At 48.1% G+C, this 16,640-nt stretch overlaps 1 protein-coding gene across 1 annotated transcript in view; it reads left to right on the forward strand.

Moving 5' to 3' along the window:
* The window catches only part of FGF18 (fibroblast growth factor 18), a 74,333-nt gene that overhangs the window by 42,423 nt on the left and 15,270 nt on the right, over positions 1-16,640 (forward strand). The window contains exon 4 of the mRNA XM_075056697.1: positions 12,711-12,817. Within this exon, the coding sequence (XP_074912798.1) occupies positions 12,711-12,817 (107 nt within the window). The remainder of the gene's footprint in view (positions 1-12,710; positions 12,818-16,640) is intronic.

Here is a 16,640-nt window from a genome sequence, read left to right on the forward strand (position 1 = left end):
TGACAGCTGATGTGCCCTTCCTCTGGTAAACGCCTATCAAAGAGTGGCTTCAAGGGATGGAAATACCTGTAGGATGTGTTGATTGTCAGGTTTCTAAACAAACTTCTCAGAGCTCCTTTGCGACGAGGAGTACCAGTCGGCATCTCTCCATGCTGAGGTGTTGACTGCATTATCTCCTCCTAATTTAACAATAATGCTTCACACGGCATGTTTTTGGTTTGTATGCTTCCACCCACTTTGTGGCAAATTCAACACAGCAAGTTTGCTGCTGTCGGCACATCAAAGGGCCTGATAAACAGGCCGTGGTGTAATCAGGCTGTAGGCAGAGGGTTGCTGATGTTGGATACCAGTTGCTGAGCTCCCCTGTTGGCTTTGGCAGCATGAGCTTCATTTCTAACTCGCATGGACAGACGTTCCTCTTGGTCCTAATGCTGTGACCCCCTCTTTAGAGAAAGGGTTGGTCTTCATTGCCATTGCCAGCCTCACGTCTGCTTCTAGATGTGTTTTGGGGCAGGGTGGAGGCTGCTGGTACGGATGCGTGAGACCCTGCAACGTAGGTGGTCTGCTGACAATTATACAGCGTCAGTTTCTAACTTAAGCGCTTAATTTCCCAGACAGTAATAGCCCACTGCATCCCTAAAAAATAATGGTGGAAGATGTATTTGTGCAGCCTGTGCCAAGTCAAGCTGAGGTTGCAGCCTGTGTTGGGTGTGTAACTCTAGTGACTCCCCGGAGCAGGACTTTAAGGGTTCCCTAGAACTTTTCTTGCTGTCTTTAGCCCCAACCCCCCTCTCCCTAAATCTGAATATTCAATTACATTAACCCTTTGCAAATGGCTCAGCGAACGCCTCCGAGAGTGGTGAGAAAGAGCGACCTGTAACTGTTAAACCTCTGCACAAACATGAAGGCAAGGAGCCGGTGGATGGAGACCGTGGAAGGTGATGGCCTTGCTCCCGGCCATCCCCAGCCCCGGGCAGGGCGTGAGCCTGCCCAGCGCTGCCCAGCAGAGCCCAGCACCGTTTGCCCTGCGCGGCCCCATGGCTGGAGCTGCTGGAGGTCGGTCCCACGGGTGCTGCCCGTCGGCCTCCCCAGCTGCCCAGCCACGCTAGGTGCTCGTGTCTACCCCGGTACCGGCGCTGCTAATTACCCCTCGGCTCCAGTTCCCAAGGCCTGCATGGCGAGTGGTCCCCCCCGTTTGCACTGGGCCATTGGGCAGAAGAGGGTGATGCAGAGGGGCTGCCATGCTGTCTGGGACGATTTAGTAATAATTATTACTAACACAGCAATAATATTCATCAACCTGCTACTTGTCTTGGGAGTAAGTAGTCTTGGGCTTGCAGTCTGAGCACAGACTGGTCTGTTTAGGTATTACCCACCTCAAGGTTATCATGAAGCTTTCCTGATTAATAAGCAGAAAGATTTGCCAGAGCCCTGAGCAGCAGCTGATATATCAGTAAAACATGTCGTTTGAAAGGTAGGTAGTCTCTGGGAAAGCAGCAATGCTATATGTTACCATATTGCAGTGGCTTCCATAGGTGGTCTCCGGTACATTGTGATGGTGGATCGGGAATATGACAGTTTCTTGTTAATGATCTAAATCAAAAACTAAGCACGTGTAGAAAAGCAAAGATGTCCTTGTGTTTTAAGTGCCTGTAATCTGTTTCTAAGAGCTGGGTACCAAAATATCCCTTTGATTCTCAAAGGTAATTGTACCTCTTAATTAGCTGGAGAAAAAAACCCCACAGCCTGAGATCTTGCTATATAAATTATAATTAACCCCTTGGCACTGGAAGTTGAGATTTCCTGCCCCCGAGCACAAATGCAAAACGCATTAGCAGCACTTAACGTCAGGCACTCTCGCCCACCGCAGCCGAGGGGTCAGCTTGCTACCCCATAAATACTGCTGCACTCCCAAGTCCAGTAGGAAAATGGCAGGGAAGCCGCGGAAACCCGAGGGGAAGCACTAAATACACCATTTGGGGATGTTTGACCTACTTATTTTTCAGAGCTTCAAATGCCCCAGCAGGAAGGACAACACAGAAAAAAACCAACCCAAAACCCACCAAACCCCCCAAAAACCCCAAACCCCGGTGAGGAGATGGGAGCGATGAGAGGGATGCTTCCCGGCGAGCGGTTTTGTTAGCCGACATGGCTGGTTGCCTCGCCGCGAGAATGGCTCTCGGCGCTCCCGCCTCGCGCGCCTCCAGCGAAACCATTGTCCGGTGCCAGACACACTTGGCTGTGCCTGTTGTACGAGAGCGCGCCGGCCAGGGGCCGCCGGCCACCCACGGCTGTCATTCACCAGCATCCTGCTTTTTTGTCTCCTTCTTTCATTCCCGCCTGTTGGGGGATGAGCTTTAACTCTTCGCACCGGAGGTGGACCTGCGGTGAAACGCCAGGTCGGGGCGGCCGGGAGGAGGGCAGCGCGGTGAGCACGGCGGCGAGGCCGGCGGCTGGCCTCATCCTGCTCGCGCCTGCGGCTCGTCCCTTCCCGTCCCCTCATCTACAGAGGGTCTCCGCTCGCTTCGTGAGCTCGGTGCAGGGCCAGGCCCGGCGGGCACCTGGATTTAGGGAAAGCCGCCTGCTTTCCCCACCAGGAGCTTGCACAGAAGCTCCTTAGTTCAAGTTAGCCGGTTCCTTCGCTCCTTTGGGGTCCCGGAGGGAGAAATAACTTTTCTGCCGCGGGTCAGTCCCGGGGTGGCCGCAACTCTGCGGTGGGGTGTAAAGCCCTTGCGTACAGCGTGTTGTTTGCCAAGGGCTGTCCCTCGCACCGTGGGTTGTGTGGCGCGTCCTCGGGCTCCTTCGTGCCGGTGGCTCCGGCAGCTCCTCCGGCAGCGGCAGCGGTCGTCCGAGCTGGGGGGGTGGCAGCAAGGGGGGGTGACTTGGCCGCCTCGGCCGGTCTCTGAGGTGGCTCCGTCCTCCCGTGGCAGAGGTGAGGGGCAGCCCCGCTCCTCGGGCTTGGCACGGCCACCAGGACCGCCCTGTAAATATTTCAAGTCCGCTACGTGTAAATAGCGGTGGGGAATTTCCTTCTCCCATCTGCTCCAAAGACCGTAGAGAGAGGTAAAATAGGAGAGTAAGAAGGTGTCCCAGGGGGAGGAGGGGTGTGCTCACCGGCACGGGGTAGCGAGTGCTGGAAGGAGGGTTTGTCCTTTGGGTTTTGTCCTTTGTCTGCACGTCTGAAGATTTTTAAAGTGAATTATGTGCTGATTAAAGAGCTGGCCAAAGAGCCCACCAACCTAAGCGACCTCTGTGTGTCCGTGTTCGGACGAGTACAGGCTGGGCACCTACAGCATCACCTCCAGCGCGGCACCCACCGCCGCAGGGGACCGTCCCCCGTGCAGGTCCACGGGGCCACTGCCTCCGGGGTGGGGAGAGGAGGGGAGGAGAGAAAAGGGCTGAGAGAATCTTGGATGGAAACATGGGGCTGAGTCTGAGCTTTGTAGGTGACCTGGGTCTCTAAATAAACTGAAACTGGGATAAGTAACAAGTAATATAATACAGATTTTACACTGTCAATGCTGATCCTCTGAATCCAGAATACCCCAAAATAATCTATTAGAGGTATTGCCTCTTTTCTTTGCTGCTCTTGTTTATAATGCTGTGGATGAGGACTGGCTTAGTTCTGTACTTGATTTACTTTTTATATTAAGGTTTAACATGGGATCTCCTTCTCTTAATCCAAGTGCTTATGGTTTGAATGCAGAATTATATTTGAGATTTTTAAAGTACCTTTATTAAAACATAAAACTAATTTTACAGTTCTGACAGGTCTTATTTAAGTACCCAGTGCCAGATGCCTTTTGTCCCAAATGACTCCAGGAAAAAAAAAACAACCACCAAGTTTAAAAACTTCTAATGCAATTAAAATGCAGTAAAAGGCAAGTAAATAGTCTTACCTATGCTGTGGACTGGGGGTAATAGTTTAAGAAAAGCCTTGCGCTGAATGTGTTTCCAAAAATAAATATATGAAACCAAAGGTGCTAAAGGCAGAGTTAATGTGATGCCTGAATTTTTGTTGTTAATTCTGTTGCTGCTGCTCTGAGAATAGTTAAAAGAATTGTGCTAGGTCTGTAGGGAGAGACCTTTTCAAAGGGGCTGATGCAGAGGACCCTCCTCCAAGGTGCTTCACCTGAGGGACTTGCTTTGGCTGCAGTTGGTTCCGGAGGATGTGTGTCCCCAGGTGCTATCGAAGGTCAGTTCTTGTCCACCTCTTTCAACCCTTACCCCAAAATAGTCACACTCTCATATTCTTATCTGAGTGACAGTTTTCTATACTTCATTTAATAATATGTGACCTTTTATTTGGCAAAAGCGAGCTTCAGGAGCAGGAGCTGATATCTCTGAAAAAGTCAGATATCTTTGAAATTGTGTTTGCATCCATTTGTAAGAGCAAGCCCTGCTGAAAATCTTAAAACATAGAGGAATTTTCCCTATGGGCCAGAACATTTTTTCTGGTAGGTTGCGCTGCTGCCTCTGCTCCTCTGGGTTCCAGAGCCACAAGAATCCCATTGAAAATACTGGAGCATCCTGCAACTTTATTTTCAGCATACTTTTTCTTGCTGGAAGAAGGAAAAGTTACAAAGAGCCCCTTTGAGAAAATGCACGAGCATGCTTATATTCCTGTGCGTAAAATGAATTGTCGTATTTTCAACTTTGACTGGCACGGAATAAGAAACCTGCTCGGTAGAACTTAACATCTTTGTATATCAGGCACGGCTGATAATCTTAATTCGACTAACACTGCAAACGCTTTATGCATTTCTCCTGATTAGCCCCATTTTGGAGCACTCGCAAATACAACAGCGGAGCCTGGATGGACTAACTTTTGGAGTATGCGAAACCATCATGGTGTTGGCATACAGGAAAGATTTTATGTGTTTGGGACTCCTTGGTAAGAGGATATGGTGGTGCTAACATCACACCTACTTCATTGCTGAGGATGAGCAGCCAACCACCAGGTTGCCCAAGAGAGGTGGGTGAGTGCTTCAGAGTAAACGTGGTCTGTCCTGTGCTTCTGGCCACAAATAAAGCAGCTTTGGAGAAGCAAGAGTACATGGGGTTCCCATAGTTGTCATTCTCTGCTTATTGTTATTTTTGTGTACATCAGTATTTTTATTGGGTTCAGCTGAGACTGGGAACATGAGAGTCAAAATAACTTCGGCAGGGTTTGTTCATGCGGTAATTCTAACCCTCTGTGGGATGGGAAAGGTTCACGCTATTTCCAGACCCAAGAGACTCCAGTGCTTTGGATGTGTTTCAGCCAGGCGCTCAGGGCCAGGTTGTGAGGTCCTTGTCTGTTGGGCTTGACTATGTCAGTAGGAGTTTACTCAAATGAGAATGATCAAAGACATCAGGGTTTGGCCCTTTATTTTTCATTTTAGCTGCTTTTTCAAGCATAACAGAGCTTCTGAACTTTTTTGAGGCTCATCCTTCACTAATTCCAGACTCGGAGCCTGGCAGCTTGTCAAGCAGTTTTCCTGCCTCTGTAGAAATACTGTCCACTTGAGCTGTGTTTGGAGGCAGCAAGACACCCTGGTGAGATAGAGGAATTTCTGTGCTAACATTTTTAACGTTTCTCTTTCCAGGCCTACTTCTTAGTCATTGCGAGTTTGCAGGTGGCAAAGTTCAGTGCAGAATTTGTTCGCTGCCACTCCCTGCCCAGGCGTTTTTAAAGCACACAACCTATCGCCTCCAGTTTTACTGAATCTTGTCTAAATAAGCTTATTCACCATCATAGAAGCAACTGCCAAAATATTTTTAGTGTCTCTTATGGTGCATTATGTATAAAACATCTGCAAGAGGCCAAGTCTGATTCCCCACTGCTTAATCCTGTTTTCTTAGATCTACAAATGGGTGCAAATGGCTCTGTGTCAGAATGACAGTATTTTACATTCATTTTTCACGTGGGTAAACGATGACCAACACTGGGTAATGCAGGATTGGGCCAGTAATATGGTACTTATAATTTTCATATTGTCCTCAGATATTTTTTTGCTTGGTTTTTTTTTTTTTTTTTTTTCCCCACAGAATCACAGATTCAGGGATTTATTAAATTTTTATTTAAGTTGGGCAGAATCTCTAAGACCTACCTTGGTATTTATTCTGGCCTTATGTCAGCTAAGCTATCAAACAATTTTCACATGCATGGACTGATAAAAGACCTCAAACTGGTGAATTTTCATTTAAGCTTTTCCCAAGATGTGCTGAACAGAGTTAGTTTATGGGGATTGTGTCTGGAAGCTTTGTCATCCTTCAGAAGCCCGGGCAGTCCTGAGAAGAGTACTACTTTGTTTCAGGATCTCCTTTTTTCCTCGATATTGCCATTCTGGCATAAGCAACGCATTTCCTAGGGGGTGGGGAGGCAGGCTCTTCTGAGATGGTCCCAGAGATGCTCGGGGAACACCAGCAGCTCAGCATCGTTCCCCATGTTTTGCTAGCCGCCGCTGAACTGGTAGTGGAATTTTTTGGGTGGGCATCCCTACAGGTGAGATGACTGTCATGGTGTGACAGGCTTAAATAGTGGAGGTGTCACTAGTGTGCGAGCAATGTTCTATTACGCGAATATCTCGGTCTGTGCACCCCGTGGGGTTAACTGCTGCGGCAGTGCGTCATGCTTGCACATCTGTCCTGGGCTGGGTACTCAGGCTGGCGTGGTTGGCACCAGTGTGGATGTTTCCGCATGTCTTGGCCCCATGTCACGTAGACGTGCCCAGTGAGCACCGAGGGGATAGCTCAGCATCCTGGAAATGGGACAGGGCGCCTTCTCAGTTAGATGGTTGTTTGCAGATGAGAGTGCCCGAAAGCATCTCCCGGAGGCTGAAGCTCGCTTCAGCTAGTGCAGAAGCGAAACCCAGAGGAAGGTGTCCCAGAGCGCGCCAGGAAGGGGAACATTAGCCCTTGTTTCTCTGTTAAAAGTGCTGTGATCCCGCGCTTTTGTCGACCGCGTCGAGCCCTAGGGGTGGTCGTGGGTAGGCAGGGTGAGGAGGCAGCCCTGCAGAGGGCTGGGGAAGGGGGGAACCTTCATGTCCAAAGCCGTGCTCCCCGCGCGTCCAACCGTGCGGCCGGTGGCAGAGGCGGACCCTGAAGCCCCGTAGGGTCTTTATCGGCACTCGAGGGACTTCCGATGTGTGTCCAGTCCTTTGTGTGAAAGTATTTGCAGGATCAGGTTGCTGCAGCGTAAGTGCCTTTGAGGTCTTTGCTGCATTATAGATTTTCTTCTGATGTCTCCCATGCAAATATTTAACCTGTCTGGTTCCTGAGAGCTACTAAGGCTGTTACGCGGGTGGCAGGTTGTCTCTGCAGTCTTTCCTTTGTTCACACACAGCCTTCGGTCCTGCTCCCCATCCTGCCCCAAAATCAGGCAGGGAGAATGCCGCAGGGGACTTGGCCCGTGGCGTATATTGATGTGTTGATGCTCTGAGGGACCTATGTGCTCCAAATCGTGTCCTTTTCCCTGACCGCGTTAGCTGACCAAGTAAAAGATATGATGTTTAAAAGAAAACCTCATTTAGAGAAACAGCATTTTTAAAAGCCTGGGTGAAGCCTGGGTGCGCTGCTCCCTGTGCCGTCCCCCTGCTCTAACACCGGGTAGTTCCCTAGCTTGTGCAAAGTGGTGGCTTAAAAAAGAAAATACCTGGAGCCTGGATCTTAGAGCTGCTTTTACTCCTCCTCCCCACGACCATCCCTTTTAATAATTTGACATACATATCCTATGCTCGCTCAAGACAGAGTCGATGAGCTAATTGCAGTGGTATGTGGGTCAGAGCGCTGCCCTTCTGAGCACCAGCCTTATTGATTTTGGTGGTTTCTCCTGATTTGCACCTGAATAATTGAGGAGGGAGTTGGGTTGTATGGGTTATAACTATTTAAAATGATACACTTTGGAGCGCAAACAAAGTGTGAGGATGCAGCCTAGATTCTCTCACTTGTTCATAGCCTGCGGGCTTTATTAGACCCTCCAGACTTTACCTAATTTTGGCGTTATTCCCTCATCATTACATCATGAATGTGAAACGGAGACAGGGTCATTCTCTCCTATGTTGTGGTCATGTAAGGGATTCACGTGGTTCTGGTAAGGGGGTAGGCCGTGTTTGAACAGTTTTCAACTATTTTAAGCACCCTTGGCCATGCTGGGGTTCACACTGGAAGATTCAGTCTTACCAGAGAGCAAGATGCGATATATGCTGTGAACTATGGAAACGCGCTTTGTCTCGGTTCATAGCACCAGAGTAACTAGATTGGAAAGCCGCTCTCTATCACAGGCGCTGTGGTCCCAGCCTCGGTGTATCTGTACATCCTTCCTTTTCCTTAACTGGAAGTGGTTTCAAGTGCTCAGAATGGTTTCCCTGACTTTGTAACTGCATCAGAAAAAAAGTGCAATAAAAGTGACAAAATCTCAGTCCTCTCCGAGACCCTTTTCCCCAGGAAATCTGTTTTAGCTGGCCTGCTTCAAGATGCCTGTGGGCAGCATAAGCAGCTGTAGTTTCTTTCTCTCTGCAGTTCCTTTTGCAGGATTTTTACCTGGGGGGGGGGGGGGAAAAAAGCAATGGTGGATAGACTCAAAGTATCCAGTCCTCCTGCACCTTCCTTGTGTTTTCCCCTTTATCTCTTTATTTATCTGAAACTGGCTGGCGCTTAGGATTTTGTGATAGGTACATGTAAACCTTACACTTCTCAGGTGCCCTCTTCCTCCTTTCTTTCCCCATGCTTTTCTGGCTGCCGTCCTCCCACTCCCAGGAAATATTTGAAAGATAATTTGGCATATTTTCTGCCACCTTCACATATCTCCCTGACTTCATGTTTTCTTAGCTGGAAGATAGCTTTTCAGCATATATATATGTAATCCTTTTCACCTAGACATGTCAGGAATTCCAATCTCTTCCAGTGGGAGTTTTCAGGAAGGTTTAGGTTAAATGGGCCAATAAGGCAAAAGCATGTAGCAGAAGATCTCACCCTCTGAAGAAATCTTTTCTCTTTCGTCCACCCCCCCCCCCCCAAAATATATCAGAATATCTAGCTGTCAAAGAATTTAAACAATAATACCTGATCTGAAGGCTAGAGTGCAGGGCTTTTGAAAATAAAGATTGTAATCTCCATACGGTGTATCCAGGGACTAACGGAGCTGGAAGTCAGGTGTCCTGAGCAGCAGACTGCTGTGGGGACACTGCTCCGGCTTGGTGGGACTCATTTTACCTGCGCTCTCAAGGGAAATTCTCTTGGATTTTCCCTGGTGCTTTCGTTGTGGCCATAGCATCTTCATCATAGAGACAAGACAGTAAGCCAAGTCCAGTTTACATTAACTTAAATCCTGTTGGTGGTGACCGAGCTTTTCTCCTGCCGCGTGCGAGTGGGGTGGGGAGACCTCAGGAGCCCCTTCTGTGGGGTGGCCTCCATCCCCCAGAAACTCTCGTTGCGGCACTCAGGGCTGGGATTCATCCCAGCGGATGTTAACTGACAGATGTGTTGTCCAAGGTCCCTGTCTGGGCTCCTGAAAGAATTTAGGGAGATGCCTGTTGTGAAAAGGAGAATCAGCTGTAAGGGGTGCCTTAGGCTGGAAGCCAACTGGGTTATGAACCCAACCCTAAAGCTGCGCTGATCTCTCTTGTAGGAAAGGAGGTCAAGGATCCCTAGGAATAAGAACATGTTTCCAACATCCCAAGACTCAGATTTTTCAGAAGTGGGTGCCTATGGGTGGCCTTAGCCTGTACTTCGGCAGCTCGGGTCACAGCGGGGAGCAGACAGCATCTGCTGAACCTCCTTCCCTCTGCTCCCTGCTCCTGGACGTTGGGTGCAGGATGATCTCTGGGGCTCACAAGCCTCCTCGGGGCGTTAGGGTATGTATGCTGGTGTATTTACTGGCGTGGGTGTTGCGCTGGATGCTTGCCCATCCACTGCTGCTCGGTCCGGGCTGGGCACTAGCCCGGGAGGGATCTCAGCACCGGCATAACCTTTACAGCCCGCAGGAAAGGTGACTTCCATTTAGTTCTAAATTATGACATTATTTTATTAGATCTTTAAACTTTATTTAAATTCTTTATTTAAAGAGGGGGAGGAAGGTATCATATTTTAATTAGTAGCGGTGTCAAAGGAGACCTAGATTAATTATTTGAAATCACTCCATCCAGATGGTTTTAATTTTCACAGCAGGGAACCGGCATCTTTTTAAGGTGATATTTTTCAAATTAAAATCAGCTTGGATATTACTCATACTGGCTGCAGAGCGAGGGGGTGGGGGACGCAGGCCGGCGTGCCCCGTGTTTGTCCATCTGAGCGCAGGCTGCCGGCGGGGACCTGCGCCGGAGAGGTGTGGGCTGCCGACTGTCCGCCGGGACCGCAGCTCCAGGCTCTCGCATTGGAGTGTTTTATCAACGTTAGCTCCTGCTCTGGCTGGCCAAAACCGGTGTCTATTATTCAGCGTTAGTCTTAGCAGCTTTAGTTGCAGCACTGGGACTGGAATGGTCGGGGAATGCCTTGCAGCTTAGACGGGAACATGCCGTGTCCCGTTCTTGCCTGTGCGCAAGCTGCGGAGCCCTCGCTTGACCCCTTTGGTGGGTGGCCCTGGGTCCGTTTGCGTGCCTGGGTGGATTCGACACTGTAGATCTGTGGGCGACTCCTTGGCGTTCTGGGTGTTGGCCGTGGTTTTTGGGCCAATCTTTGGGACGTCTTGTGCTGGCTCCATAACCTTCCCTCGTGTGCAGGCTGCTGCTCTCCACCTCTGAGGCTGACTGACCATTAGTCCTCTGCTTATGGGAGGGGAAAACCTTTCACGGTCACCTCTTTAAAGGTAGCCATACCTTTGGCTATTCCCTTGTCGGTTAATGCTGGATTGCATCTGGGCAGCCTCTTGGAGCAGTGGGCATTCCCCAAGTTATCTACCGTGTTGGTGAGCCTCCCCTGGAAGACCTGTGTTTGACTCTGTGCCATCCTCCCCCGTCCTGGCTTGGCTCATCTTGATATCCTTACTATGACAGGATATTTCTGGTTCATGGGGCCCTTCCTCAATTAAGTGGTCACTGGTTCGGTACTAGCTTGGCAGGTGTGGAGAGAAAGCCTGCAGCACCCAGTTGTCGCTTGCAAGCTGCTCTGCATCACAGATACCCCAAAACATGGTGCATTTCTGAAAGGCTTGGATAAATATCCATACTTATGCATGATTGCAAGTAATAGTCTGCTATAATACAGGTATTATCCCACTTGCTGTCAGAAAGAAGTTATTCTTTAAACATCCCCTGTGACAACAGGTTTAACAAATATAGCTAAATGAATGTAAGCAGCTAGTACCTGGAAAACCCTGAACTTGCATATGTGACTGAGCTGCAAAGGGAGAACTCCGTTTAGGGCCCTTGTGAGTTAAAGGTTTGTGATATTTGCACTGCTGCAGAAGCCAAAAGCTGACTTTACAAGTGGGAAAAATATTAACGTGTTTAAATGAAACAAACTCCTATTTCTATCCCCATGGTAAATCCTTACAGTGAACATATTTGCTCTTAGAGGGTTTTAAAGTTTGAAATATGAATGCCAAAAAGAATGTGACTTTTTGCAGCGCAGATCAAACATTCTCCAGAGTTTGGCAAAAGCTGTGTTTCTATGGTAAGGCTCGGGTCTTACAAGCATGAGTATTTCCAGAGCAGGACCGTGGATTTGCACTTGCTGACACTTACACATTCTTGCATTGTGTTTCGACCATGTCTCCTTTCTCCCCCTCCGTATCGGAGATGGATCTGAACCAAAATGTCCAGTCTGCCTGTTCCTGCCTCTCCAGGGAAATTCCTGGAATCTGAACCTCGAGCATGACTGGAATTCATGTTTAGCTCAGAGACGGAATAAAAGGCTGAATTTGAATGTGTCTAGGTTTTCGAGATGATGCTGGCATGCTACACATCTGGGTGGCAGCTCGGCCACTTCTGCAAATACATTTGCGTCAGGGCAGGTGGTTTATGAAGACGCAGCAGAAATCTGTCCTCTACCATGGCTCCTGGCAATGCTGCAAACCAGCTCTGGCCTCAATAAACGTGTGAGGCACTATGAGATTGGTCATATTTTTCCCAGCTAGAGCAGGAGTCATGGACCTGGACTGCCAGAAAGCAATGAGTGACCTCCTGGGAACATAGCTAGACACACAGAGGACGTCTGCAGGGCGGGCGTTCATCACACAGAACAAGCAGCACCGAATTTCTCCCCTGCTAACTGTTGTGGTGATCTTCAGGAGATCACCGCGATGTTTTGCACCACGGGCATGTGGCTGGACCACTTCTGTGCAGCGTTTGAGGGCTGCTGGCTGTGGGGAAAGGATTTTGATTCTTGTCATGCTAACCTTTTATCTTCATGGGAATAAAATCCATGTTGCTACCCTCCAAGAACCTCCTGCAGCATGAAGGAGAGCATTAGCATTGAGCTCTACGTTGCTGATGGGGTGGTGGGGTTGGTGCGGACGGATGGAGCGCACACGTGCGTACGCGTACTCTGCGCTAAACCGGCGTTAAATCTGGAGCGTCCGCGCAGGAGTCGGCGGAGACGTGTCAGATCTGCAGCTGTGACCAAGCCCAGAGCTCAGCCCCTGGGCGGTTCCTGGGGTTGTTGCCTCTCAGAGCATCCCAGCGTGGTGTGGTTCAGGTAGAGGTAATGGGACAACGCGCTGATGAGCTTTGAATGCTTTGACTTAATGGGACCGCATTGGTAAATGCTTTTTTTTCTTCTTCCTTTACAAGCCCAGCTTCTAGTGGAAACAGACACTTTTGGCAGCCAAGTCCGGATCAAAGGGAAGGAGACAGACTTCTACCTTTGCATGAACAGGAAAGGCAAGCTAGTGGGGAAGGTAAGTGTTTCCTATTAATTCATTTGTAACATGAGTGTTACCTTTAGCAGCCTCCTCAAGGCTGTAATGATGTGTTCAAGCTTTGCCTGTCAGCCTCAAATGAGAAGCAGGATGGAGGGGACGTGGGGTTTGCAAAGCAGCCCGTGCCCCTCCCGAGCCCTCCCCCGCGTCCGTAAAATCCAGCTCTGCAGCCAGCCCTGGGATTCTCTGACGGTGCGTCTGACGCGGGTGGGTTTGCGCTTTACGGTTGTGTTAAATTGACGTCAGATGTCATCTCGGCATCCCAGTGTTGTGGCCACCTCCGCAATAACTTCGTTACTTGATCTTTCTTTGGAGGGAAATTCAAAATAAAAAGGTACGCGGAGTGCTGTGCTGGGGAGGTAGGCAACACAAGGCTTCTTTCAGTGGTGAGCCAGGGGATGGTGTGGCACAGCTAATACTGGAATCCAAACGTCGTACTGGAACTGGGTGTCACAGTTCTAGCATTACAGGAATATTTTATTTCTTTGGATCCCCGCACAATGGAGGCATGTAACAAATTACAGTGTATTCACCCATCTAGCTTAACTTCTTTGCCGAAGTCATTTTTTTTATGTATTAACTTGTTTTTGTAACTTAGGCAGTTCTTCTGTATTGTTGGCGAACCTAGAAGCTTGCTAACTGGGCAGGAGCTTGCTCAAAGCTAAAATATTCCCAAAAAATAAATGTAAAAATATCTCAGCCCTCAAAGGCCCCTCCTCCACTGCTTGCACTTTGCACCACCAGAAATTAAAATCTGGCATCTTTGTGGTTGTGAAAAAGGGAAGCTGAGTTTTGTTTTGAGTCAACACAGCAAAAGCCACATGCCCAAACAGAAACCAGAAACCAAATTGCTCTGATGAAATATTATTTACTTTTGTGGTCCCGAGAGTGACACTTGCGGGACAAGTGCCTTCCCCGGAGGATCCCTCCTGCCACTTTTGTTTTCCTCGCGAGCAGTGCGGATGCTTCTGTCAAGACTAAGCCCGGATCTTTCGCAGGCAGCCGCTAGCCGTGGCAGCCTGCCTGATCCGCTGCGGAGCTGCTTTGGCGAGGCAGGCAGTGGCCGGGACGCTGCTCGAAATCGGTGGGGACCTGGAAATTGGTGCTCTGGGAGGACTGGACCAAAGCAGCTGGTTCTCTCTGCTTCCAGCACTTCTGTGGTGTAATTACTGCTCTGAATGAGACACCATTGTCTGACCTTGGGCAAGGAAATTCATTTTTTAACTGGATTTAGACGTCTCAGGATACACATGGATGCTTTTGAAGACTGCACTGAACACAAACCTGGCCTTTGATTTTTTTTTTGGTTTTGGGTTTGGGTTTTTTTGGTGCCTTGGTTTTCCATCCTTTAAATGTGATAATAGCACTTTTCCCTGAAATGTTATAAGGATAATCTTGTTAATGTTTATGAGGTGCTGATACCACAGTAATAGAGACCTTAGAAGCATTCAAATTAGATGGGGTAAAATGAGCATGAAAACTTACCTTTTTCTTTAATAGATCTTACCCCAGGGTGGGTCAGCAGCGGTACACAGTGCAACCCACATCCTTTCCTGGTCTGCGCTGAGTGTCCAGGAGCATCCTGGCAAAGTCAGAGGCTGTTTTTCAAAACATACAGTATATTTTGGCAAGATTCATCCCTTGATTTGGCTCATTGGGCACCAAGGCAGGACAGTTCTATAGCTTGTCACCTTTCATGAAGCGTAAAGCTTTTGTTTTTTTCTTGATGTGCTTTTCATAATGTTAAGTTGGCAAATGGTTTGTTATAAAAAAATAAATAAATCTATTCTTGTAAATGTGAGCCTTCCCACCCCAGACTGCTGACAAGTTCACAAACCAGCTGACCTGAGCAGGAGGGGGTACGGAGCATGGCGTTTGGAAGGAAAATGTTCCAGACGCGTTGCCCATATTAACAGCTTCTCATGAGCAAAAAAAGAAAATAATAGCATGTCTTCTTGATACCAAAGAGTGTGGTTTTAATTAGTATCATAGTTTCAGCTCTTTTTGTGGCAAGAGTTTGAGGGAATGCTTTTTAGTTTGAATGCTCTAAACAGCTAGTAAACCCCAAGGAAAACATCAGATAAAAGTTACGCCTGGGCTTATACAAATATTTAAGTTCAGTCTGGGGGTGGAGGGGAATGAAACCCATAAACTGATTGTTTCACGGTCGCCCCGGTATGTTCATTTGGCAAGAGAGGAGCCATGGGACCAAACCGGGTCTTTTTCTCTGCTCATTTCCTATTGCCTTACACTGCATAATCCCTAACAATACCAGCATATGCCATCTGGCTTTGTTCTCCTCCTCAGTCAGCAGTTTTGGATCCCTCCCAGTTGAAAACCTGCTTTGAATTTAGTCCTTTTTGTTTCCCATAATCACCTACAAAGGGTATTACAGACCAGAGCAGGTTGTTGTTCTCAGCTGGAACTGGTGATGAACGCAAGAGCTCCAGACTGGGCTTGCTCCCCACCTTGGAGCCGGTTGTTTTGCAGGCAAACACACTAACCCACAGGGCTGAGAAGAGCAGCGTTAGTGTCTTTTTATTTATTTATCAGAAATTGCACCTATGCCAGCGTTTCTGACTGGAGGCCATCCGATGGAGCTTTCTCAGGAGCCCCAAATCTTGTGTTTTCTCCCTCGCTTGGTTGTTACCGCATGTGTGTTCACGGCCAGCATTGGCCAAAGGGCTCGGAGTTGTTTCGGGCAGGCTTCTACCTTTATTTATTGTCACAGCGTGCAACTGCTGAGATCACCGATGCTCTACGTGCTGCTTATGAAAATGGGAGACAGGGCAGGTGGTGTACAGGGAATGACCTTTCTGGTAAAGGCGACCAGCACCATGGGAAAACAAAATGGATTATGTTTCTTCATTGATTCTTGGCATTATGTTGAAGAGGGCCCAAGAAACATTTAATTTTATTTTTTTACTTCTGACTGTATTTTATTTTGCCTCTGGGTTTTTGGTGCCTCATGTATGCACATGTAGATATTGTAGGTCTTGAGTTTTCTGATTTTGCTGAAGTTTTCTATGGACCACTGAGCTTTATTGTAGAATCATAGAATAGTTTGAATTGGAAGGGACCTTTAAAGGTCATCTAGTCCAAGCCACCCTGCAATGAGAAGGGACATGTTCAACTCGATCAGGTTGCTCAGAGCCCCATCCAACCTGACCTTGAAAGTTTCCAGGGATGGGGCATCTACCACCTCTCTGGGCAACCTGTTCCAGTGTTTCACCACCCTCATTGTAAAAAATTTCTTCCTTATATCTAGTCTAAGTCTACCCTCTTTTAGTTTAAAACCATTGCCCCTTGTCCTATCGCAACAGGCCTTGGTAAAAGGTTTATTGTAGGTCCCCTTTAAGTACTGAAAGGCTGCAATAAGGTTTCCCTGGAGCCTTCTCTCTTCCAGGCTTTATGGTGGAGTTATATTACAAGGAGAGAGATTAAAATATGAAAACTCAGAACAGGAATGCCAGGTACTTTTCTTAAAGACTTTTTGTCTTTTTAAAATTTTTATTCCTGTTTGTTTATCTCAGGCTTCTTACAAACACAGGGGAGAAGGGGACTCTGAAAGGTTCAGCTCTCCTTCCAAGGAGAGGCATAATGTGATTTGTCCGCTTGTGACAAGGCACAATGTGACTGGCTACCTAGAACACAAGAACTCTGAATATTTTCAATATATAATATTTGCAAGAACTCTGCAATATTTGTGTCTTTGGAGGAGCTCTGAGTTTCTAACTGTGGTTCTGCTCGGGAGTCCTTCTGTGTTTTTTCTCTCTGCCTCAGCTTTTCTTATCTCTTGCAT

The sequence above is a fragment of the Buteo buteo genome, chromosome 24 (assembly GCF_964188355.1).
Source record: "Buteo buteo chromosome 24, bButBut1.hap1.1, whole genome shotgun sequence".
In the NCBI taxonomy this organism is placed as follows: domain Eukaryota; kingdom Metazoa; phylum Chordata; class Aves; order Accipitriformes; family Accipitridae; genus Buteo; species Buteo buteo.